Source organism: Colletes gigas, unplaced genomic scaffold (assembly GCF_013123115.1).
Source record: "Colletes gigas isolate AHSC1104 unplaced genomic scaffold, ASM1312311v1 Colletes_gigas_Sc00034, whole genome shotgun sequence".
In the NCBI taxonomy this organism is placed as follows: Eukaryota; Metazoa; Arthropoda; class Insecta; order Hymenoptera; family Colletidae; genus Colletes; species Colletes gigas.
The window spans coordinates 978,272-1,002,905 of record NW_025106663.1 but is presented as its reverse complement, the minus strand read 5'-3'; the positions used below and the strand labels follow the sequence as shown (position 1 = coordinate 1,002,905).

Genomic DNA, 24,634 nt, shown 5'->3' with positions numbered 1-24,634 from the left:
GTTTAGAAGTATTCCTAAACGCTGCTGGCTGAAGCGAGCCTGCGATTGGTTAAAGTTGGATCAAGATTAAATTCATTTTAAAATTTCTACTTTTTAGATCATTCTCACGGGGAAACTAAATAAATCTGTGTTACCGTGTAATACCTTGTAAATGGTATTATAATGTGATGGGTGTAAAGTATTGCATATGTTTACGAATCATATATAAGTATCAATTTTATTTTAAATTGTACGTGCACGTCCCCAAGTCGATATTTAACAGTGCCCAACCAGGTAATTTGGGAGAGCTATTTAAAGCCGCGGCGACATATCCGGACGGATATATTCAATTACACACACTCGCCAGTTTTAAATAACTGGTTGAGGAAAATCTAGCGCCGCGCGTAGGAAAAGAGAAAGGATAGAGAAATAGTTTTAGTGTCGTGTCAACGTACGAAACTCGAGATATGAAAAGAACGACTGAGGTTCGGTGATAGACAGGTATGTACACATGTACGTAACTGAAACCATAGTTTATCGTACGGATTCTATGCTTGTTGCATAATAACCTGGTTTTAATATGTAGTTTATACACCTATTCGGAATAAATTAACATACAATTGCATTAACTCAAGTTAATTGTATTTTTTATGACGCCAGTAACTTTCTGATAGATTCTTTAAGTTTGGATCAATTTTGTTTATTATTTTCCTTTTTCTATTTAGAGAAATTACCTGAGAATTTCTCACAAGTCTGCATTTGTATTTTTATAGTATTGCCATCCAGTTCGTGCATATTAAATAAGCACCATGAGCGCAACAATGATCGCATTAGCGGTCTCCACGCTGTACATTCTGCTCACGAGTCTCATTGCGTATTGGATGAGAAGATACGTGACATATTATATACGGGACCCGTTCCTACGGTCACTATTTTTAGAAGGCATTGCTACCGGCGAACTTTGCGGTGCATGTTTCGAACTTATAATAAGTAAGTTTGTTTATTCGTAAAAAGGGAAACGCAGAAATGAAACTGAATCTATGATTTTGGCAGTGCATATCCTCTACGCGTCCGATTAGAGAAAAATTACACCAGATTGCGTGCCCCCCAATTCAATTTTCGGGCCAAAACACTTTTTAGTAAAAGGTAGCTTTTAAGTGGATCGTAGTTTAGAATAAAAACAGCTTGATTTTTACCTTGATGTTGAATCTTAGTCGCCGAAAATTGGGGCGTCTCCATGTATGGGTTATACTTATTCGTACTGACGATTTGGTGGTCTATGAACTGGGGCGATGCAACTGCATGTCCTTATACGCACATCGAGGACTTCATCGAGGGGAAGAAGTCGGTGCGCGACGCTTTCCTTTTAATATGGGCTGAGCTTGTCGGCGGTCTTGCTGTTTTTAGATACATACAATTACTTTGGGCGCTCGAGATCGTCTCGACACACAAGAACAAAGCGTTTGAAGATTGCACCACAGATTTACAGGTAACAAACTACGGTCTCATATATTTTCGTTAAGGGGGTTGTCCGCCTGGGGGCGCACATATAATTCTTTATTTTAAAAGTTACCTAAATGTCTCCAAGCGGGAATTAACCCTTCATTAACCCTTTATCGATCGTTGGTCGCTTGATCGGTCATAGTCGAGCAACAGACGAGATATACGAATAGATCTTTCAACTTGTGGACTTTCGCGGGCAAATCTGACTGACATACCGATCTAAAAATGGCGGTCAGTTGAGAAACTCATTGAATTAGGATTTATGAAACTTTTCTGAATTAGAGCTCATGGGAACCTACAAAAAAGTATTAGACAACTTTTCTGTAGGTCGTGAAAGGTTTCTCTATTCCTTTTCGAATAACAAGCTTCGTGAGACATTGGCCCTTCCCCTGCCCCGCTAACAAAGTTTATTATTATTCTACTAACCACAGTAGTGTCCAAATAAGAGACTGCATTCTTTCCCACTAAAATATCCGCTTAGTTATCCCGTGATGCTTCCTGCGTATAAATTAAAGAACGTGTGACCCATCGGTGGTACATGATTTGTGCTGCCATCTACGGCGAAACGCTCAAGTTTGTCGTCGAATAGTTCGTTCTTTCAACAATAGATGGCTTTCTCGGCAAACTTGGACGTTTTAGCACCAGGGGGCTCGAGGTCGGTAAATCAGCGCCATCTAGCGTTGAAATACCGAACTATTCGACGACAAACTTGGGCGTTTTAGCACCAGGGGGCTCGAGGTCGAAAATGAGCGCCATCTAGCGTTGAAATACCGAACTATTTCGCGGCAAACTTTGACTTATGGCCAAATCAATCCGACTCCCTTTACCGAGTTATTTATTAAATAAATAAGGATTTTCGGCTTTAACTCGCTGAAAGGTGCATTAGAGCATCAGATCATGTACTGACATCGTTTTTTTTATTTTTCAGGTGCCCGTAATATTCGGGGCGTTCGTCGAATGCGTGGCGACGTGCGTATACAGGGTGGTGTCGCACGGTTTGAACGAAATAAACTCAAAGTTCAACATTATCATCGATTCCTTCATTGGGACAAGCCTGGTCATCGCAGGTTCGATCGATTTATTATATTAATATTGTTATTTACTGTTTTAGAGCCTTAATATTAATTGTAATTATCCGTGGACCCCAGCAGCGCTCCTTGATTTATATTTAGCAACGAGTGCTCAACGATCACTCTATTTTCAGCTTTCGATTATTCCGGCGGCTACTTCAATCCCGCGCTGGCAACCTCATTGAAGTATGGATGTTTGGGCACATCTTTTATGGATCATGTAATAGTGTATTGGGTAGGCGCATGCGCCGGTTCTATCGCCTCTTTACGAGTCTATAGATCGCCGTTCATTCAACGGTACATGGAACAGTACAAGGAGAAGATTCATTAAGTTCCAGAGTAGTTCAAGTCTTCATGGTTTCTTTTCGTTCAATTTTTCTGTTAATCAGTGTTCTATTTCCGTGTAACGACACGATCGAACCTTTCAGATTGTTAAAAAGAAGCGTTTACGCACAAACGAGTTAGGGTTTTTAGCCCCCAAAATCATTACTATTTAGGGCCTATTTATTGGGTAATGATAATACAAGATTTTCAGTTCAAATTAGCGTGTAATACTTAACAATTAACGGGTGTTGTACATAGAATGCATTATAACTGTACAAAGGGATAATAAAGTAATTACAAGTTTCTACAGAATTTTTTATCGTAACAATTCGAAAGAAGAACCCTTACGCGTAGATTCACTGTTAAAAAATGCTACACATGTATTAAGTATCGTATAAAGAAAAGTATCAAATGAAAGGTAGAAATATGTATAATGTCCACAGGTCCCAACATTCATACGAAAAATTCTGTCTTGGAGGACAAGTCGTATTGAATCGCTTCGTTCTTGTACATTTCGATAGTCTGGAACAGAGAAATCTTTAAGTATCGTCCTGTGTTTAACACTTTACCGACCGGTAGCCTATTAATCAACTTCTTTACCGACCAACGCTTACCGACCGATAAAACAGTCGATTAATAGGTTATCGGTCGGTAAGCGTTGGCCGGTAAAACAGTCGATTAATAGGCTATCGGTCGGTAATGTGTTAAAAATAAGAAAACTTCAATTCAAAGGAGAATTCCACAAAAATTACCGAGTCGATCTCTCCGTCCAATCCAGCCACCTGTTTCTCGTGGCTAACTTTCAGCTTCTCCTTCTCGCGACCCTGTTTGATCTGCACGTTCTTCCTCTCCTGCATGAACTTCTTCGTATTCTGTTCCTTCTTCTCACGAATACGACGATCCTTGTCACCCTTCGTCTTCAACGCTTTATCGTTCATCACTTCTTTAGCTGTCTCCACAGATACCTTCACTTGATTCGCGTTCATTTCTTTGATATCTCTAAAAGTAGACAGGAAAATCTTTCAATCTCAATTTGAACGAAATCATGCTGATGCACGTACTTGTCGTGTTTCGCCTGCAATTGCTTAACCTGTCCAGCTTGCACCACATCGATCAATTTTTTGAATTCCTCTCGAGCAGCATCCGTGTGATTCTTCAACAACTCCCACTCCTCTTTCCGTTGTCGTTCCACCATGGACGACCATTGGGCGGTTTGCTCGCTCACTACCTTCTTCACGTTGGCATCCTGCACCAACGCGTTCTTACTGGAAAATATGAAATTTATTTCCCAAGATTAGCCGCCATAGCAATTTCCAGCATTTTCCAATTACGTACTCTTTTCCTTTGACCAATTTATCAATGGCGGCGCAGTGATTCTTCTGCATCGTCTGTCGTTCCTTCAGATGCTTCTTCTTCATCGTGTCCTGCTCCTTTTGCTGTTTTTTCCCCAGCTTGAACGTTTTCTCCTTTCGTAGCGTGTCCAGCGTAATTGGTTCCGGTTTATACTCCTCTGCAAATCAACAAGAACTTAGCATTCGTAAACACTGGCAAAAATGCAAGTTTACCAATTAAAATTAATCAAAATTCAAATCGAGGCGATCGAAGGACTCATTTCGTTCCTTTGACCGATCACAAATGAGATTTACTTAACCCTTTGCCCTCCCATGTCGAGTGTGACTCTACATTCTTTCAAATTCAAACCAAAGAGATACTCGAAACTTACAAAATACTTCAGTAGCGTAAATGAAACAGATATTTAACACTTTACCGACCGATAGCCTATTAATCGACTGTTTTACCGGCTAACACTTACCGACTGATAGCCTATTAATCGACTGTTTTATCGGTCGGTAAGCGTTGGTCGGTAAAGAAGTTGATTAGTACGCTATCTGTCGGTAAAGTGTTAATAGAATTTGTTTAAATTCTCCTATTTTTTGGTTAACGTAAGCTTCAAATAAAACACTTAAAAGCGTTGGATAGTCTGGTAACAAAATTCAACTATAATTCGGAGTGCAAATGGTTAAAATTCTTAATACCCTTCTTAGCTTCCTCTTCTTTTTTCTTCTTGGCCTCAGCTTTGGCGTCCGTTTGCTCGATTCCAAGCCCTTTCATCGTCTCCGCCTGTTTCTCCGCTCCTTTGCTGAATCCACCCGGGTCCGACAGAGCAGCCATGAAGTCTGGAAGCGGTGAAAACCGTCTCGAGTCACAGTCATCGAACTACACTTCTATTTCTGCCAACTCGTCCGCGATATCACCTTCGAATCCATCGGGCACGTAAATCTTCAGCTCGATGTTGCAGAACAGCATGGGCAGCGCCATAGGGAAATTTGCTTCAGTCTTCAGCGATATGTGCCTGTATCCGGCTTGAAGACCGTCCAGAGGCAAGATACGCTGACCCAACAACTTTCCACTCTCTTCATAGACTCCTAAACAACCAAAAAATTAGAGAAAATCAACAGATATCAGAATTTTTGGTCCATTTCTGTCTTTGATCGTTTGGTCTAGTTACCTAGTCGAAGTACAGCCAAGTCAGGTAGCACAACTTTTCGAAAAAGGAACGGTTCCTCGTTGTAAACTGGGTTCAAACCATTTGCAGGGACCATACGTGTCCTGAATTCCTTTTTAATGGTGTCTGCTGGCAAACCGTACATGTCCACCTCAACGTAGGTGCCCACCTTCTTGTCAGACAAAAATTGACCTGCTATCACCTAGAAAACAGCCAGATTTTGTCAGTTTCAATCATTTTTAGAGTAAAATAGAAGCTAGAAAAGGAGAGGATAGTAGAAATAGGTGGAATAGGTCCTTCCTCTCTCTCTGTCAGAGTTTCTGTTTCTGTTTCTACCCCTATTTTGCCTCCACAAGTGCTACAAGACCCCAGGAATCTCCCTATCAAAGTCTCCCATCCCTCTGTCAGTAGTTTTAATCATTTTTAGAATAAAGTAGAAGCTAGAAAAGGGAAGGGTGGTAGAAATAGGCAGAATAGGTCCTTCCTCTCTCTCTGTCAGAGTTTCTGTTTCTGTTTCTACCCCTATTTTGCCTCCCACAAGTGCTACAAGGCCCTAGGATCTCCCTATCAAAGTCTCCATCCCTCTGTCAGTAGTTTTAATCATTTTTAGAATAAAGTAGAAGCTAGAAAAGGGAAGGGTGGTAGAAATAGGCAGAATAGGTCCTGTCTCTCTCTCTGTCAGAGTTTCTGTTTCTGTTTCTACCCCTATTTTGCCTCCACAAGTGCTACAAGACCCCAGGAATCTCCCTATCAAAGTCTCCCATCCCTCTGTCAGTAGTTTTAATCATTTTTAGAATAAAGTAGAAGCTAGAAAAGGGAAGGGTGGTAGAAATAGGTGGAACAGGTCCTTCCTCTCTCTCTGTCAGAGTTTCTGTTTCTGTTTCTACCCCTATTTTGCCTCCCACAAGTGCTACAAGGCCCCAGGAATCTCCCTATCAACGTCTCCCATCCCTCTGTCAGTAGTTTTAATCATTTTTAGAATAAAGTAGAAGCTAGAAAAGGGAAGGGTGGTAGAAATAGGCAGAATAGGTCCTGTCTCTCTCTCTGTCAGAGTTTCTGTTTCTGTTTCTACCCCTATTTTGTCTCTGTCAATGCCTCCATCACTGTTACAGGGCCAATGTCTCTCTGTCAAGGTCCCTGTCACTGTTACAATGTCCTAATCTCCCTATCAAAGTCTCCATCCCTCTGTGAGCCTCCACAAAACAACATTGACCCAATCTTGATCACTAGACCGCGGATGTTTATGCATTTATGGAGAATTTTAATTCTCAAGAAACTACAGAATGCACTTAACACTTTACCGACCGATAAAACAGTTGATTAATCGGCTATCAGTCGGTAAGCGTTAGCCGGTAAAACAGTTGATTAATAGGCTATCAGTCGGTAAGCGTTAGTCGGTAAAACAGTCGATTAATATCGGTCGGTAAAGTGTTAATGTGCAAAAATATAAGAAATATTTCAAGTAAGATACGAATTATTATATTTAAGGCTACAATACACCCATTTCATTAATTCTATTAATAAAAATATGAATTTGCATAAAGATCCGCAGTCTATCGATCACTATTGTTACTTTCACGTACCTGGACGGAGCATTGAGCCGTGATGACACCATCCACGTCCTCAGAAAAGGGATCGAAGACCTTGTCGGGCCTCCTCATGAATTCCGGCTTCAACAAATACCCTGTTGTCGCGTTAAACTCAAACTTTCCTTGATTCAATTGCATAGGCAAGTCTGGGGTTTGAAAATTCAGCGCCACCATTTGACAACCCGCGTTCCAGAACACCTGAATCACCATAAACAACGTGAAAGCTATCAGCATGTGTGTTTAAATTAGTAATTAAGTGACCTGAGGCATGTAATTCGACGAATCAGCTCTTGTACCCTTCGGATAGATTCGACTCATTTGACGCTTGTTGTAATTAACAAACTCCACCGAATGGGTCTTTAGATAATTCAGAGCTGCTGTCTCCGAGAACGAGGACATGTTGTGGTAGATATTCTTCTCTGTAACAACGGTAATATCTAGTTTTTTTTATCATTCACTAGGAATTCAACTTTTAACCCTTTGCAATCCTATGTCGAGTGTGATTCGACGTAAATTTTTATCTCAGCAGCTCCTTCGTCGAAACCAAAGAGGTTCCGTACACTTGAAACAGGTAAATTTCAAATAAAACTACTTAAAGGCGTTGGGGAGCTTCTGCTAACAAAATTGAAACATAATTCGGAGTGCAAAGGGTTAATAGGAAGTAAGGTATTTTACAGACTTTCAGCAGTTTCGAAGCTCTGAAACTTGATAGGCTGAGCATAATTGATCATCGATGAGAGCCAAGGATGGCAAGCCATGGTGCTGCCAGTGTACTGAATCGGAGGAGCTTCACCCTCAGCGCCAGGTTCGCCAGGTGCAGCTCCTTCAGCTGGCGGAGGAGCTTCCGGAGGCACTTCCTCCTGCAATCATTTTCTCCAATTATTTGAACACTTTCCCCAGCCTGTAAAAGCAATTTTCAAGGTGGTAGAACCTTTGGCGGAGCTGGAGGTGCGTTAGGGTCTTCGACAACTTCGTCCTTCGCCTCGAACTGCCCCGAACGGAACAGCTCTAGCTCCACCTTCTCCACTTCCGGCTTAAGTCTCTTGTTCTTGATCAGTATCTTGCGTTTCAGCGCGCTGGGCGGTGGAAGAGGATGTCCAGGCTCCAGCTGCGTCAATTCACATGCAATTAGAAAACAAACAAGTCTCTTTCGTGTTAAATATAGAGAAAGTACCGGGTAGTCTTTCAGAGGTTCCTTCAGCAACAGATCGCCCAGGATTTCGTCGCAGTATTTTGCTAATTTGTATTGCTGTTTGAGGCAACAGTGGTTCTCGAAGCTGAGGATTATGGGGTACTCCGAGGTCACGAATGCAGTGTCTCTTAAAGCGTATATGACGTCTTTGAAGAGGATGTCGGTGCACATAGCTTTTCCGTGAGTTATTATTGGCTCCTCGTCCTCCCCTTTTCCGTCCCAGCAATCGAGTTCCACGCACCTAATGAATCGTGTAATTTTCTATAATTAAGTGTTTTTATTTGATAAAGAATTAAATGATACCTGCAGCCAGCCAGTAACACTTGTCTATACATCTCTACAGTACTTTTGCCACCTATTTGTCTGCCACTGAGATAGGTGTTATGGCTAGAATTGATATAGTAATGAGCGAGGGGTTGGTCCATGTCCATCCACTCTTCCAGTTTGTCCAGAAACACTGGAGCATTTTCATCGGACATCAAATAACGAATGAACCCCTCTTTCGTTAAATTCTCTGTTAAATATAAAAAATTGCACGATAATTTTCCCGAAAGAAGGGTTTTAAACGCTAGGAAGACTTACAACATAAAAATTGCACGATCAATTTCTTATGAAATTAGTTATTAATTATAATAATTTTAACGGAAGGATTTTCATTTTATAATTTTATTATGTTTCAAAAATATATTGAATTTTTTATCTTTTTATCTTCTTTATTATTGTTTATTTATTTTAAGTATATTAATTGAATATTTTTGTATCTCCTTTATATTGTTTATTTATTGTAACTATATTAATTGAATATTTTTTTATATTATTGTTTCATCTCCTTTATATTGCTTATTTATTTCAAGTATATTAATTGAATATTTTTGTATCTCCTTTATATTGTTTATTCATTTTATAATTTTATTATATTTCAAAAATATATTGAATTTTTTATCTTTTTATCTTCTTTATTATTGTTTATTTATTTTAAGTATATTAATTGAACATTTTTTTATCTCCTTTATATTGCTTATTCATTTATAATTTTATTATATTTCAAAAATATATTGAATTTTTTATCTTTTTATCTCCTTTATATTGTTTATTTATTTTAAGTATATCAATTGAATTAAATCGTACTCCATTTGATTTAATTGAAGGAGAACCTGAATTAATTTCAGTATTTAATACCGAATATTTTAGAAGACAATTTACAATGATTTTTATAGCTGAATATTCATCAATTAATCTAATTAATATAAGAATAATTTTATCTATTATATTTTTTGGACATAATTTATATTCAATTAAACTTTCATTAATTTATTATTTTCATTTATTATTAAGACTGAATGTTTTAGAAGACAATTTACAATAATTTTTATAGTTGAATATTTACCAATTAGATTTATAAGAATAATTTTATCCATTATATTTTTTCCATATAATTTATATTCAATTAAATTTTGATTTATTTATTATTTTCATTTATTATTTCAATACGAGGAGTTTTACCTCGAACACTATATGATGAATTAATATTTTTATGTTGAAAGTTTAGTATATACCGGAAATGAAGGAGGGAGGAGGTAACTACAGTTATTAATAAACTGTTAATAAAAATTCGAAGAAATTGTGTCATTATATTCTCTAATTGAAATTAAAAAGCAGTCAAAATAAACTTACTTGCACCCTTTGCTTTCTCATCTTCCTCGTAATCGTTAATTATTTCCGTGCATCGTTTCTCGTCGTAAAGAGGATACAAAATTTCGTTCAGTCTAGGATCTCTCTGTTTCTCGTTCATGAATTGCACAAGTTGGCCCAAACTGATCGTATCCGACTTCCCCTTCGTTCTAAATCACATCACTCTAACGTTAATAAATGCAGGACAGTGCTTAAAATATTATAGAATTCTTTAAAATAATACTTGCATCGATTGAAATAGTTCTTCGATGTCGTTTCGGGGGCAAATTTTGAAATACAGAGTTTTAAACTTATCGAAAGTGAAGTCCTTTGGCTCTATCTTGTCGCTCTGAAATCGACGAAGTTACCAAGCATCAAAATTCATTCTGAAAATAGCTTTTTTCGAACGTTTTTCCTTACTTTTCCACTGGGCAAGCCTAAGTCCGATAGACATTGATACACAAGTTTCTCCGTTTTTCCGGAAGCAAAGGTCTTAGATATAACTTTCACTGGCACTTTTCCTTTGGGATCCACTTGGAAACTCAGCCTCATCCAACTGGGTCAATTAAACAAACAGATTACAATTTAAAATTAACCCTTTTAACGAGTCTCGTGATGATTTTGGCCCGAAACGTAAACATCACGAGCCAGGGCTCGCTCAGACGACTTTTCAGACGATTTTGAGTTCTAGTTCCTATCAGTACACCGTAAGAATCGTTCACAATTCTTACAATCTCTGTTACAAAACGTTCATCGACCTAAAGTCATTTAAAAAGGGTTGAAGACTATGATACGTACTGTTTCATAAGCTGAATCGTGGGACAAACGTTGGAAGCTTTCGTGTTATGGGTAATTAATCGCAGACCAGCTTGCCAATCCTTGAACAATCATATTCATCGTTGAAAGGCTCATAAGTACTCGATAAAGCTTCTCATTATCATTATCATTACCTTGGCTGTTTGAGCGTCTGCACAAATTATGTGTTGATAATGAATATTCGTGTAATCGATGCCCGAGCATATAGTCAAGCTTTTTTCGTCCACCTGCTCCATCGACCCGTGTTTCCCTACTTTGTTGCATAATTTAGGGTCCTAAAACATTCAATGCTTGTTACGTGGATGCCCAAACTAAATGTTAATCGGAATTTCTCGATCAGATTTACCTTTGGCGTGCCACCGTAACGAATGTCGCTCACCTGGGCCAACTCTATCACGTCCCCGTCCTACATAACAAATTTCCCAGCTATAAATCATTCGTCTAAACTACCGTGTACTCGAACATTTAATTTCTTTATTAAAAGCTACGTGAACGTGTTCTATTAGCATCTATGGTTAGATTTCAAGGTTTCAAGCTCGTGGTACCTTCCCTTCGCTCTTCCAATAGATAAAAAACCCGTATTCGTCGACTTTGAACATGCAACTCGGCTCGAATTCCGTCGTTTCCTTGTCCTCGAACCATCGATCGAACACAGAGCCGTTTCTCAACAGCTCCGGCACCTCTATTAGCCAATTGAACTCGAACTTTTTCGTCATCTTCCCCTCGTTTTTCTCTCCTCAGCTTCTGCAGGTTGCCTTGAAGCGAACTTGGGGTTGCATGAGACTCGAATGACCAGATCCCGCCGTGAAACTCCGCTCCGTAGGCACATAACGCAATTAAGCTAATCCAATTTAACGTATGGGGATTCGTTTCGAAGCAGTCTTCAACTTACATAAGTTCGATACGTTTATTAAGGTTTCCTTTGCAGGTTTATTATGAAAAAACAAATCATTTTGTCGAAATCCTTTTATTCGTACATTTACATCGTGTTTACAGTTGTTAAAACTACAAAAATATATTTACAAACGACGATTGTAATAATTTATTACAGGCTAGTGTGCTTAACACGCTTCTATTACTGACAATTTGGCTTTGTACGGTGTTTTGCTATTTTATGCGATAATTATTCGTTCTTTTACCCCTACGGCCGTCTACCATCGTCGCTACTTACTTGATAAATTGTATAAATTGTGATAATGTGTTAATGTTAGCATTTGTACTCGTTTCTACTTATCGTCGTCTATATGGTACAGCGATTGTTAATTGCAGTGCGTTTAACTATCTTCTACCTTCAACCTGTAAGGTTTACAGCATGATATAATATCAATTTCGAGTCGTACAGTTCTATTTTTAACACTTTACCGACCGGTAGCCTATTAATCGACTGTTTTACCGGCCAACGCTTACCGACCGATATTAATCAACTGTTTTATCGGTCGGTAAATGTTGGTCGGTAAAAAAGTCGATTAATAGGCTATCGGTCGGTAATGTGTTAATATTACGTAACGAGAATTAATGTCGATCTGTACACTGACTCACAAATATTCATTTTCATTAGAGAGATTCGGTTCAGTACAGAGTACAGTTCTTTTTAAAAAGTGATGCACTGCACCGGTCACAAGGCCTTTCAATTTCGAAATTGGAGTCTCAGAATTCTCGATCAGACACTTATGTCATATTCCTACTTGCAAGAGTATAATTGGGAAAAAGGAAGACACGAGAAAAGAAACTCTTGCAAGTGGGATTACGGTTCGCCACACGTTCAGACTTCACTCTAAACTTGCTATTAAAAACACGCTGTACGTTTAATGGTACGCGAGATTTCGATCTTCGTTGCTTCTCTGGATCATGTCTGAGGTTTCGGTAAAAGAATACTGGTGTTAAGTTGTATCGGGGTGTTGGTATCGTGTTGAAGCTCCTTGACAATCTCATCCTCGTAATTGTGAATAGGCTCGGTGCAGTATTCCTGGCCACAGATCTTGCACGCTTCGAAATGAGGCTTGATGGCGTTTCGAAATTTCTGAAAGACCCAGTTGCATTTAAATTTTGCATCAGAACTCTTGGTTCCATGGGGATTTCAAAATTTTTTCTAAATACCTCCGAGCAAGTGTCACCGTTCGCTTTGACGAACTCGTAGATGGCGAAAGCGGGGATGCAAATGAGGGAGAGAGATGATATTCCCCATCCAATCGCCTCTGCCCACCATGGGTACTCGTACTCCCCGTTTCGATAAGTAGGTGGTTCGTAATCGATTAAACTAAACACCCACACAGCCTGGAAACGATCAGAATGTATCAAAATCATTACGTAGAAAAGCTCCTTATAATTATTAGAAATTTACCATAATCAGCAGAGGCGCCGCGACGAGCCAGCAAAACCGGAAGTACACTGACGGCACTCGACCAGTCATTTCCTTCACATTGTTCGACAGCCGTCTCACACCGTAAAACCAGGATATCGCTATCACCTCGAAGAAGGCTAGAAACATGATCGATATCGAGGCTGCGTAGTGATCTATCAGTTGGAAGAAGTAAATACCACCCTGTAAATAAAAATCATCGATAAAAATACGAATAAGAATAAAAGAGAAAGAATGAAGAGTTTGTTAACCTGAGTGATGTTGGGCAGACCAAACAGAAACGATATGGCGCATACTAAGAGGACCAGCATTTCGTGGCACACGAGATGACGTTTCACCCATCGAGGGAAGCCATCTTGGATCGAAGTCACAACCACCTCCACTATAGCGAACTAAAATCCATTTGAAATAATTATAATCGGTGTTAATTTGTATTAACAAGTTTTCCACGTACCTGACTGTTCAAAGAGAGGCAGACTAGCATAAAGAAAAATAATACTGCCCAGAGCTGCGACGCTGGCATCTTGGCTAGCGCTTGAGGGTAGACGACGAACACCAAACCAGGTCCTTGAACAGAAATTATTAACTTACTGCAACTTTCCGTCTTCCTTCGATGTTATCTTCAGCGAGAAATTAAAATAATCGCCATTAGCTTCACGTACCATCAGTCAAAACAGCCTCGACGGACATATTCTGCTCCACAGCGATGTTACCGATCGTCGCGAACGAGAATATTCCAACCAGCAGGCTACTAAATGCGTTTATAAGCGAGACTGCAACACTATCCACGAGGATGGTGTTGTGGAACTTGTTGTAACTCGCGAAACATATCATCGAGCCGAACGCTATGCCCACGGAATTGAAGATTTGGGCCGCCGCGTTGATCCATACCTAACAATCAAACGAGAGAATAACGATCGATCCTTGAAAGTTTGCGTAACAAATGACGTGTTACTTTCGCGTCGCCGAGGAGCTCCCAGCGGGGATGAAAGAAGAATTGTAGGCCCTTGTCGGCGCCTTCGAGGGTGAGGGATCGTGCCAGGAAGACGACGATTAAAAGGAACGGCAGGGTTGCGGTGATGTATCTGACTTGCGCTGACGATTTTATGGACTTCCATACGGAGAAGTACACGAGGATCCAGGCGGTGATCAAACACGCGACTAGCTCCCATCTTAGTGCTCCTGACTCTTCGATCCCTTTACTGATCTGGAGTACCTTGTTGCTGGATTATCAGAAACGACGCTTTATTAATGCTACATATAAAAGAATTTAATTTAAAATTATTTAAAGCTCGTGGAAATGCATTTATTACGAGGAAAAGTGTGACTGACATAGAGTTCAAGGAATGGTTGAGTGGGCGCTTATGTTTGTACGTACGCGAGGGCGAAGGCCCCCCCCAAGTATGACAAGTGTGGAACGGAAAGGGTGCAGTTTGTTAGAGTCGATGAGAGAGTTCTGTTTGAGTCTGTCTAGACAGGACTTAGCAAGAAGAGAGACCGAGTGTTAAAGAGTCCAGTGAGCATGCAAAGCGTAGAGAGTAAAAATTAGAGTTGCTTAGAAAGCACTGGGAAGCTATATTTTAGCGTATTCTAGTGTCAAGTTACTACTACGTGCACTGAAAACAATTATTTAAATTCATTCTGAATTAAAGAAACTTATTTAGGTGTGCAGCGTCAAAGTAAATGTTAAAAAAAATATAGAAGACAGAATAAATTATAAAAGAAATTATGGTCATCGGATAGAGGATGAAATGCCCTTTAAAATGAGAGGTCGTGAGTGTGGATAGCGTGATTAGTTCCGGAGATATAGCGATTTTAGTTTCGAGTCTACGCGGTGGCTAGTTTCGGAGATATAAGGGTGCGCTCGCGCGAGTTCATTGATCCCGAGTAGTAAACAATGCGTAGTAAATTCTTGGAAATACTACGCGGAAGTAGGTCACGCGAGTCACGAGATTGGAGTAGGTCAGCACCACGCACGTGCGACAAAGAGGCCCGACGCGCCAGACAAAGACAGCGATAGTCGAATTAAGAAAAATACCCCTTTACATAAATTACGATATCTCCGAAACCGGAAGTCCGATCGTCGAAAACCAAAAGCCATTTCAAAGAGGAAGGTTCACCGCCGCTCACGATTCCTCAATTTTCAACAAAACACTACTAGTTTCGGAACTACAGAGGTCTAAAGTTTTAGTATTTTTGATAGGCGTCAGTGGTCAGTCGTAACACGGGAAGCGCCTTTTAAAAAATTCCCCCTTTACATAAATTACGATATCTCGAAAACGGTGAGTCCGATCGCCAAAAACCATAAGGCATTTTTAAAGAGGAAGGTTTACCCCTTCTAATGGCGGTTGAATTTTGGATAAAGCGTGGGTAGTTTCGGAAGTACACTCGTCTAAAGTTTTACTATTTTTCATACGCGTTGGTGGTCAGTCGTAACACGGGAAGCGCCCTTTAAAAAATTCCCCCTTTACATAAATTACGATATCTCGAAAACCGGAAGTCCGATCGTCAAAAACCATAAACCATTTTTAAAGAGGAAGGTTTACCCCTTCCAATGACGGTTGAATTTTGGATAAAGCATGAGTACTTCTGGAACTACACAGGTCCAAAGTTTTACTATTTTCAGTACGCGTTGTTAGACTGTTCTAAAACATTGGAAAGTATAATTTTCTATTTACATCAGTTAACCAGAATTTGATACCGAACTATTGTTTTTTCTAATAAAATACAGATCGTACAACCCAAAGGAAAGTTAGTAATGTGAGAAAGCAGACCCTCGTATCTACCGTAGACAAAAGTACATGAGTCAGCGCGTGTGGCGAGATTATTACGATAATAGGAGAAGATTGCTATCCAAGAAGTCACATTTACCAAGAGGCTTCGCACCACAGGCCCACAGTAAATAAATCAAGATACGAAAACTTTATCGGGGTTTAAAATGTGCCTAGATAAGACACGACTAATGGAAGCAATTAAAATATGCTTTTATTTTTGATTACTCAAAAAATTCTTCCGATGGCGTTCTGGAAGCGTTTGGACGTGTTCGATTGTCGATGAAATTGTAGGTGGGTAGCCAGCAGGCTAACGTGTTCCACGAGTGGTCGCAGTCGGACCAAGGTTGCTTTGCTCTGAACGCGGCAAAGAAATAATATATAGCGTAAGCTATTATCACATTATGGTAGGTCGACATCAAAAACGATATTACCACCGATGACAAGCCGGCTCCTGTTCGAACAAATAAAATTAAATCACATTCCTCTTCGGAGGTACGAAATTCTTGAAATGCTTGACCAAACACCAGGCGTTTGTTCTACCGATTGCAGCGTCGAACGAAACTCTTGTACAAACATAGTTTCGTAAATGGGCCCTCCGTATCAAAGTAATACATCAGACGAAATGTCTAAGGTAGTCTGTTTAGAGAAGATCTTGGAGATAGGCTTCGGTTAAGTCGTTTGTAGTATTTTTAGATTAAAAGTGCCCAAACTTCTATTCTCATTACGAATTAGTTTATTCTCCCTAACATTTGATCAAACATTTCTGAGATTTATTAAATGAAATGTACCTTTGAACAAGGGACAAATTTGACCGAGTGCACCGATCGGTCCACGTCGAGTGAATTGCCCAATACTAAGTTCCATGTACAACAACGGTACTCCACATACGATAAGTATTAAGAAGTAAGGTATCAAGAACACACCTGAAAATTCGAAACAAAGACATTACATGTGTGATAAATGGTGAAACCTTTCTGCAAGCATCTCCTTTCAGTCTCTTCGCGCATAAGTGTACTTGTTCGATGAATAAAAACGTCGTTACTAAATCTGCCTGTAATATGGATTTATTAAAGGTTGCATTAAACTCGACTCGTACGTAATAGTACTCAACGTTAATCGTCATTCTGTGGGCAGTAACAAGGTCACTGGATGTAACTCTTTATTCGTAATAAACGATGATCACCGTCCCGTGGACTACGACTTAATTTGGGAAGGAGCATTTAGTCCGATCAAATTGCAGAAATATATTTCCCTTCACTCGCATATCGTAAATATATTCTTCTTATTTTGGCACATAGATTTCATTCTTTTTCATACTCGATATACAGGGTGTTCGGCCACCTCTAGCAAAAATTTTAATGAGCGACAGTAGAGGCCAAAATAAGACGAAAATCAAGAATACCAATTTGTTGATGGAATCTTCGTTAAAAAGTTATTAATGTTTAAAGTGCCGCCCTTACTGAATTTTTTTCTCGAAAATGCGCAAGATTTCGGGGGTATGTCTATTCACCAAAAATGACTGCAATTGAACCCTACAATCGAAAATAATTTTTCCACAACGATTTGCAATTTTTTAATTTTCTCGAATAATTTCACACCTTCTCTATTTTTTTTCTCGAAAGTGGGCAGGATTTCGTGGGTACGTCTAATGACAAAAACTGATTGTAATTGACCCCCGCAAACGAAAATAATTTTTTTAGAACGGTTTGAAATTTTTTTTTTTCGCTGAAAAATTTAGGCACCTACTTGCCTTGTCGATTTTTCTTAAAAATTCGTTTTTCATTTTTAATAATTTTGTTTGACGCCCTACAAAAAAGTTGGCCAATACTTTTTTGTAGGTACCTATGAGCTCTACTTCAGAAAAAAGTTTCATTGAAATATATTCACTATTGTAGGAATTATGGCTGTTTGAAGATTGGACCATTTTTATGGGGTTTTTCTCATTTTGCGGGGTCAAGGATCAACTTTTTGCATATTTTTCGAATTTTCACATATTCTTCATCAAAATACGCGTTGTTTGCATTTTGAAATATTAAAATCGTGCAATCCGTTCACAAGTTATGATGTTTCAAAGATTCACATGAAATTTTGAAAGAACATTCAGAAAGATCACACATTAGATTTTTGGTAAGGAATTTTTTTCGGAATTTCTACGTATTCTTGATTAAAATACGCGTCGTTTGCATTTTTGAAAATTAAAATCCTTCAATCCGTTCAGAAGTTATGACATTTTAAAGATCCGCATGAAATTTTCGGACAACATTTCTGGCCATAAATTACATTTTCGATTAGGAATTTTTTTCTCGAAAGTGCGTAGGATTTCGTGGGTATATGTATTGACCAAAAATGATTGTAATTGATCCCCGCAATCGAAAATAATTTTTTTAGAACGATTTGCAATTTTTTAATTTTCTCGAATAATTTCACACATTCTCTATTTTTTTTCTCGAAAGCGGGCAGGATTTCGTGGGTATGTCTAATGACAAAAACTGATTGTAGTAGACCCCCGCAACCGGAAATAATTTTTTCCACAACGATTTTCAATTTTTTTTCTCCGTTGAAAGGCACGTAATTGGATGTTCAGTAAGGAATTTTTTTCTCGAAAGTGCGTACGATTTCGGAGATATGTGTAATGATAAAAAATGATTGTAGTTGACCCCCGCAACCGAAAATAATTTTTCCAGAACGATTTGAAATTTTTGAATTTAATTGTTAATAACTTTTTAACGAAGCTTCCATCAACAAATTAGTATTCTTGATTTTCGTCTTATTTTGGCCTCTACTATCGCTCATTAAAATTTTTGCTAGAGGTGGCCGAACACCCTGTATGCATTCCTTCCCATGACGGTTACGTATTCGTTTCTGTATCAACATGATCGTTTAGGAAACTGGTTATTATTTACGCATTTCGCGTGGGTAAAACAGGAACTACAACCCGCGACTTGTTAAGAACATGATTTTGTTATTATTGCAGTTCGAATATATTAATAATCAGATTTTCGTTTATCCTGCATCCATAAATATTTAACGATAAGCTATATTCGATCACGTTCCCCAGATACTGCGACGATTATTGTTTCCGGTTGTGACACTGAAATAATTCGTGCCGCGTCGGTGCACCTCACGCGTATGTAAATTAATTCCACGAATGACATACAGCGCGCTGGTCGAACAAATCAGACAGCATTCTCTGATTTGACTTCGTGATGCACGATTACCGAAATGATCATTTCGATGCATCCCAGTGTTCCCCATTAATGTTATCATCCGTGGTCTCTGTTTGCAACGATGGAATCAAGTGTACGAATCTGTGTACTCGCTATGCAAAGTTTATTTCATCAGAGTGGACTAGGATTCGCTCCATAGTAAAATATCGACGTGTAATTGACGAGAAACGTGCATCTGTTCGTGAGAAATCAGATCGTACAGGTTTTCCGGTCGTACAATTTAACGTACGGTCGTTTGAAACGATACTCCGTCGATTATTTCCACCGGTGTCATTGAAATCATTTACTATGGTTGCTGGTGCAGCTACGATCCGGCAAGGTCATGTATCAAGTTCCGCGAGCGGATTGCGCCACGTCCGGACTCCGTCGAGATGCTTTCAGACTTTGAAAATTACCAGCAACACGATACGCACTTGCGTTACAGGCCTGGAGAGAACGTCTGCCCTTGTTCGAACTATATATTTCATAGAATGTCGCGTAAAGGGGATGTGGTTGCAGCAAAATGGTCACGCGATGCATAACACAAACTCTCTGTACTCTGGAATAATAATCTCAAAAAAGGGATAATTAAACTTGAATAAAAAAGTAACAAAATGCTTTCATATGGAAACATTCAATACTCGAAAGATTAACGTAGAATTTAATTCCAGTCGGTTAATCGTCCTGCAAAGTTCTTTTAATTAACGAGAGTTATCGCGAAGACTTTTATTATGTTTTTCAGGTTATCGACTCTGCTTTTTGATAAAAAGCAAAAGTGTTTTAACTCGAAAACAATTTGTAAATGTTTAAAGACGACTTTAATGCTTCGATTCGCCATGTTTTTCTATCTTTGGTCACCTTCACCTAGTTTTTAGCTATTCGCTGATGTCGCGTGCCTTTCTGTCAATTTTAAACGCATCGTTTCCCGTTGTTTGCAATACGTTTCCATCATGATTGCCATTTCGTGTGTTGAGACGCTCTTTTGTAGAAACCACGATTATCTAAAGTTACACTATTCTGACACGTGACTGTTGGCACGTTCTGTTATCAGAGTAAAGCATGTAGTTATAGAATAATCTATAATATTCATTCTTTTGTTGCAACATTCTATTGCAATTTCATTCCTTTACACGTGTTATTTGAGGTTCTTCGAACCAATTTGAAAATTAAATCGATCGTTTTCTGATAATTCTGAATAACACCATGCAGGATAATTGTCATATTTTTTTAGAAATTAGTTCATCTTTAGCAGGGTCACGGTGCAGAGGATAAACACGTGTTATTTGAGGTTCTTTAGACCAATTTGAAAATTAAATCGATCGTTTTCTGATAATTCTGAATAACACCATGCAGGATAATTGTAATATTTTTTTAGAAATTAGTTCATCTTTAGCAGGTCACGGCGCAGAGGATAAACACGTATGTATGTACTTTTATCACAAGCACACTAATCGTGACATGTATGTCACAGCCAGCAATCTAGCACGTACAAATTTGTTTTCAACGAACACACGTTAGAAGCGTTCTCGTAAAGGTATTCCACGGCTGAAGCGCATTATAAATCGTAAACGCGACACCCACGCAATTGAAAATGTTTTCATTCGTTGATCGAGATTGCATAAACCTTGAATTCGAGTTGATTAATAAATAATATACATTGTACGGAAACTCACCACCGCCACTTTTGTAGCACAGATAAGGGAACCTCCAAACATTGCCCAGGCCCACGGAGTAACCGATACAAGCAAGGACAAATTGGACTTTGTTGGCCCAGTGTGGTCGTCTGGGTTGCCTGTAATCCCCGAGGTCTTCTGCATCTGCATCGTCCAGGCTCGTGCACACCGATAGATCGTCCTCGAATGATCTGAAACGTTCGTCGAATCGCGAGTGAAGAATTACTGATTTACCATAGAAGCTAAACGCTCGAAAGTTTGGCAATTTCTAGCTTCTCTCGTTTCTCAATCTTAATCCTAGAGTATCATGTTAGTTTTTAATAATTTATTCTCCTCGAATGATCTGAAACGTTCGTCGAATCGCGAGTGAAGAATTACTGATTTACCATAGAAGCTAAACGCTCGAAAGTTTGGCAATTTCTAGCTTCTCTCGTTTGCTTACTGGCACTTCTTAATCCTAGAGTATCATGTTATTTTTTAATAATTTATTCTCCTGTAACGTTAACACTTGGACTCGCTTCGTGGAATATAAAACGATCGAGACTCCACATAAATTAGATATTTAAAGAGCGCTCGATTTCCATAGGACAATATAGGATGAACAATATTATGCAAGTTGTTGCATATTTATCGACCAGGTGACACACGTTTTGCCTGTCGATTTGATCAATGACACGCCTTCTATCAAACTGTCACGTCAATCGAGACGTTTCTAGGAGAACAAAAGCTCGAAAGATCGTTTCTCCATTGTCCATTCGCGGTTTGACGTAGAACCGAAAAGGGTTGAGTTTTTCACCACTTTTGCGAGTTTCTTTTTTAACCTAACCGGTTACCTTTAATCACCCGTAGCTGGCCAAGAATCCCGAAGCTTATCTGCGTGATTTATTGAAATCGTTAGGAGGACGCGAAAAATTTACCGTGTCCAGTACCCGGGGCTGATAAATGTCGCCGAGGAGAAGAGAAAATCGGGCCCCGTAAGTCGCCCATATTATGATTAACGACCGTGGGAAACTAGGGGTACAAACGAAGCGTAGGACCTTGACACTCGGTATTATATAAGCAGCGTACCGAACGAAGAAGAATTTTTATGGTTCGCGACACGGCAGATGCAGAAACGATGTCGCGGTATGACGGCGAGAGTTATGGCAATCGACGTAGCCGGATAATAAACACGGCGCACCTGTGTAAATTCCGAAATATTTCACAATGCTGAAACAATGGTGGACAGCCAGGCGGGTCCGGCTAGGGGCGACAATAGTAAATTATTACGTCATTATCAAATTTTCAAATTTTATCGAAGCATCATTTGACGAAAGGAATTAACACAGCAATCATCCTCTTTGTCTTCTCGGGATTATTCACAGAGGGGGGGTAAAAATATAGAATACTAATTCCTAGCCGGAGCCTTATAAATGCTGGCGATTACGGTCGGTGATTAAACGACCCGTTCCACGCAGAATTCATTAACGCTGCGTATAGGAACTTCGAATGTGGAGCAACGATTACGGTCCTTTAAACGGTCCCGCTACGATTTCAATGGAAGAAGCAGGGCAGCTACAACAATATACCGCATGAACACCTACTTGTAACAAAAGTATGGTCTTACATTGTACACCTATTATCCACTTACGTCTCTGGGACAATACGCTGGAATTGCAGTCCCTGGATGACGAGACCACGCTTCGTAAGCATCTCTTCTCACCGAAATTCTAACTTGGACTAGCCATAACAGTCGGATCTCTACTACCACTGCGTTTTAAGATGATTCTATCAGTTCAACGACTCTAGCTGAGAAATTTCATTCCACTTTGTCAGTAGGAACTGGTCCCTAGTTGCATTTAGCGAACGTTCTGATCGGAAAGGACTCTAGGCCCAGTTTTTATGCAACACGATGACGAAACCTGTTGTTTGGGCTGCTCGTTAGACGGTATTCGCGATGTAAACGTGAAATCTGAACGTCGATCTTATATTCCAAGTATATTCCAAGCATTGTAGAGAACTCTACCGTCTGGAATATTCTTCTATAACGGAAGCTAACTCTGATCAAACAGAGGAACGAGATAAATTGGAAAGTACCGTAACATCTTGGTCGCGAACGTCATGAGAGATTGTCTCCCAGACTGGACGTTTGTCCAAACAACGATCAATCATTCTCAACTCGCGTATTAGCCATCATCTCGATTAAAAAGCAGCTAACGGTCGCGATAACGGGGTATCTTATCTATCGGGATTCTCCGATCGTCAGATAGGATTCCTCGAGCGTTACAGCGTGGTGAGGTCGAGAACCGGAAACCGCATGCAGAGGAACCACGGGAGATGATTGATAGCCTGGTCCTTGGTCGAAACGCGAACGTTAGGTAATGTGGCTCACTTACGGCGGCGGATGTACCATGTTAAGCAGCTCCGACGGCGATGTGGGAACTCTACGTATCGTGAGCTTCCGGCCGTCGGAAGAGCCCATGCCGATCGATGCTAGAGAACGTATAGAGACGGAATCGGGGAACGCCCGGACGTGAGGTTGCGCGTTCCCATCGGCGAAGACAATGGAGGCCCAGCTGGCCGCTGGAGGATGATACTGGTGATGCTGATGGTCGTCCATCGTCGGATTAGACCTGACGGAGCGGACGCTCGAGCAACGGTACCGTCCGCTCTGCGAGTCGATTCCTCTGTTGAATCTGAGCACTCCTCGTGGCTCTTGATCCCTCGGTTTCAACTGTTGCAATCGATGGGACTTCTCGTGGATGCTGCTGCTGCTGCTGTCCGTTCGAGGGATGGTCTTTTTCAGGCCGTTGCAGGGCGCTATGGTGATCCTTCGGGATGGCTCTTGCACGGAGAGCAGGCGTCCTCGTTCCTCCGACGGGGAATCCGAGTCGGTGTCGTGGTGATGATGTTGGTGGTGTCCTGATCTGGTCGGGTCAGGATCCACGTCGTCCCCTGCGTCCTCCTCCTCCGGCATCGTGCTCATCTTGCGCACGCAGCTGCTCTGCTTGCCGATCACGCTCTGGAGACGGGCGACGCTGTTGCCGTGCGGGCTCGTCTTGCCTGGGATCGTCTCGTTGCCGTTCACAGCGTTCTTGCTGCCCGTGGCATTCATCATGGCATAGCGATCTACCGACAGAGAGAGAGACGGGAACAACTGTGGAGTTACCACGCCGTGAGAGGGGGAGTGAAAGAGAGAGAGAGAGATAGGAATTTACGCAGAATGCTTGCGCGAACTTCCGGTAATTCTCATTGACGCGAAGAACCGCGAAAGCATTCGCAGCCTCTGGCCACTATCCTACGTTCTCCGCTGGAAAAATACCTCACGGGCGATAAATTCTATCGAATAAATTGATACGTTTTACGACTACACTCTGTCATCGGTAATATCTTCAATTATCGTATAAATGTAATTACTCTTATCTGACAACGCCAGCCGTTTGTAACATACGTGTAATAAAACATCGCGCGGAGATAAAGTCATATCGAGCGTTGTATACGATCCGACGTGGAATACCGGTTGAGGTAGCATTGACCAGTGACCTATAAAAACCGATGGTCTCATCGTTCGACGAAATTCAGATACGTGGGTACGGAGCTGATCGAAAACATCGGTTCCTCGTCGAACGTTTTTCTTTTTCTTTCTCGCGTGGGCGATGTCTCTACGATCTTGGAATTTCTACGAATCGAAGATACGCGCCACGATCACGTGTCAGAGTACACACCTGTCAGATCGAAGAGGGCTCCGACCGGATCGATTGCATTCCAACGATGTCACCGGGATCCATCGATGTACCGTGGGCTGGTAATTCCGGCCCCAAGATCGGACCCACGAATCCTCGCGTTCACGCGTAACTACACGTCGCGATTTACGGGGTTTTTTAGAGAGAACGCCACGGAAATCGGGAACAGTCGTAGGCTGCACGCGATTGCGATACGTCGACGTCGCGTCGCGACGGCGTTGTGCACGCCGATTGCACGTCACCAGCCGTG

General features: G+C 40.5%; 4 protein-coding genes across 4 annotated transcripts in view; 1 reads left to right on the top strand and 3 right to left on the bottom strand.

Annotated features, from left to right (window-relative positions):
- The first annotated feature begins 267 nt into the window (after positions 1-267).
- Positions 268-2,883, top strand: LOC122402305 (aquaporin-11). The gene is made up of 5 exons (XM_043404991.1): positions 268-480; positions 753-969; positions 1,194-1,468; positions 2,411-2,549; positions 2,687-2,883. Exons 2-5 carry the CDS (start codon positions 789-791, stop codon positions 2,881-2,883), a joined length of 792 nt encoding a protein of 263 aa, XP_043260926.1. The 5' UTR covers positions 268-480; positions 753-788.
- The window catches only part of LOC122402287, a 684,713-nt gene continuing 661,883 nt past the window's right edge, over positions 1,805-24,634 (bottom strand). The window contains exon 12 of the transcript XR_006259506.1: positions 1,805-1,879. The gene's annotated coding sequence lies outside the window, so the exon portion shown is untranslated. The remainder of the gene's footprint in view (positions 1,880-24,634) is intronic.
- Positions 3,263-11,424, bottom strand: LOC122402283 (1-phosphatidylinositol 4,5-bisphosphate phosphodiesterase). Its single transcript, XM_043404934.1, has 20 exons — positions 11,196-11,424; positions 10,997-11,056; positions 10,785-10,925; positions 10,633-10,712; positions 10,255-10,390; positions 10,083-10,183; positions 9,838-10,004; positions 8,467-8,677; positions 8,146-8,404; positions 7,903-8,079; positions 7,651-7,831; positions 7,233-7,390; positions 6,966-7,169; positions 5,386-5,584; positions 5,132-5,302; positions 4,913-5,053; positions 4,212-4,386; positions 3,938-4,141; positions 3,629-3,875; positions 3,263-3,398 (listed from the first exon to the last, which is right to left on the bottom strand). The coding sequence occupies exons 1-20, from the start codon at positions 11,364-11,366 to the stop codon at positions 3,330-3,332; spliced, it is 3,252 nt and encodes a 1,083-aa protein (XP_043260869.1). The 5' UTR covers positions 11,367-11,424; the 3' UTR covers positions 3,263-3,329.
- Positions 11,708-24,590, bottom strand: LOC122402285 (sodium- and chloride-dependent GABA transporter ine-like). The gene is made up of 12 exons (XM_043404937.1): positions 24,367-24,590; positions 23,038-23,770; positions 20,663-20,853; positions 16,572-16,706; positions 16,009-16,234; positions 13,965-14,232; positions 13,672-13,900; positions 13,464-13,576; positions 13,261-13,401; positions 12,992-13,192; positions 12,748-12,924; positions 11,708-12,670 (listed from the first exon to the last, which is right to left on the bottom strand). The coding sequence occupies exons 2-12, from the start codon at positions 23,757-23,759 to the stop codon at positions 12,497-12,499; spliced, it is 2,577 nt and encodes an 858-aa protein (XP_043260872.1). The 5' UTR covers positions 23,760-23,770; positions 24,367-24,590; the 3' UTR covers positions 11,708-12,496.

What these genes read in the sequence shown, in the direction of transcription:
- LOC122402305 (XM_043404991.1), top strand. Translation starts at nt 789, where the DNA reads ATGAGCGCAACAATGATCGCATTAGCGGTCTCCACGCTGTACATTCTG. An exon ending in ATGTTTCGAACTTATAATAA is followed by an intron (nt 970 to 1,193) that starts GTAAGTTTGTTT and finishes GTTGAATCTTAG; the next exon opens with TCGCCGAAAATTGGGGCGTC. An exon ending in GACAAGCCTGGTCATCGCAG is followed by an intron (nt 2,550 to 2,686) that starts GTTCGATCGATT and finishes CTCTATTTTCAG; the next exon opens with CTTTCGATTATTCCGGCGGC.
- LOC122402283 (XM_043404934.1), bottom strand. Translation starts at nt 11,366, where the DNA reads ATGACGAAAAAGTTCGAGTTCAATTGGCTAATAGAGGTGCCGGAGCTG. An exon ending in GAAGAACTATTTCAATCGAT is followed by an intron (nt 10,005 to 10,082) that starts GCAAGTATTATT and finishes GATGTGATTTAG; the next exon opens with AACGAAGGGGAAGTCGGATA. An exon ending in TGAGAAAGCAAAGGGTGCAA is followed by an intron (nt 8,678 to 9,837) that starts GTAAGTTTATTT and finishes TATATTTAACAG; the next exon opens with AGAATTTAACGAAAGAGGGG.
- LOC122402285 (XM_043404937.1), bottom strand. Translation starts at nt 23,759, where the DNA reads ATGATGAATGCCACGGGCAGCAAGAACGCTGTGAACGGCAACGAGACG. An exon ending in GTGCTACAAAAGTGGCGGTG is followed by an intron (nt 16,707 to 20,662) that starts GTGAGTTTCCGT and finishes TCGAATTTTCAG; the next exon opens with GTGTGTTCTTGATACCTTAC. An exon ending in CCATCGGAAGAATTTTTTGA is followed by an intron (nt 14,233 to 16,008) that starts GTAATCAAAAAT and finishes CTGATAATCCAG; the next exon opens with CAACAAGGTACTCCAGATCA.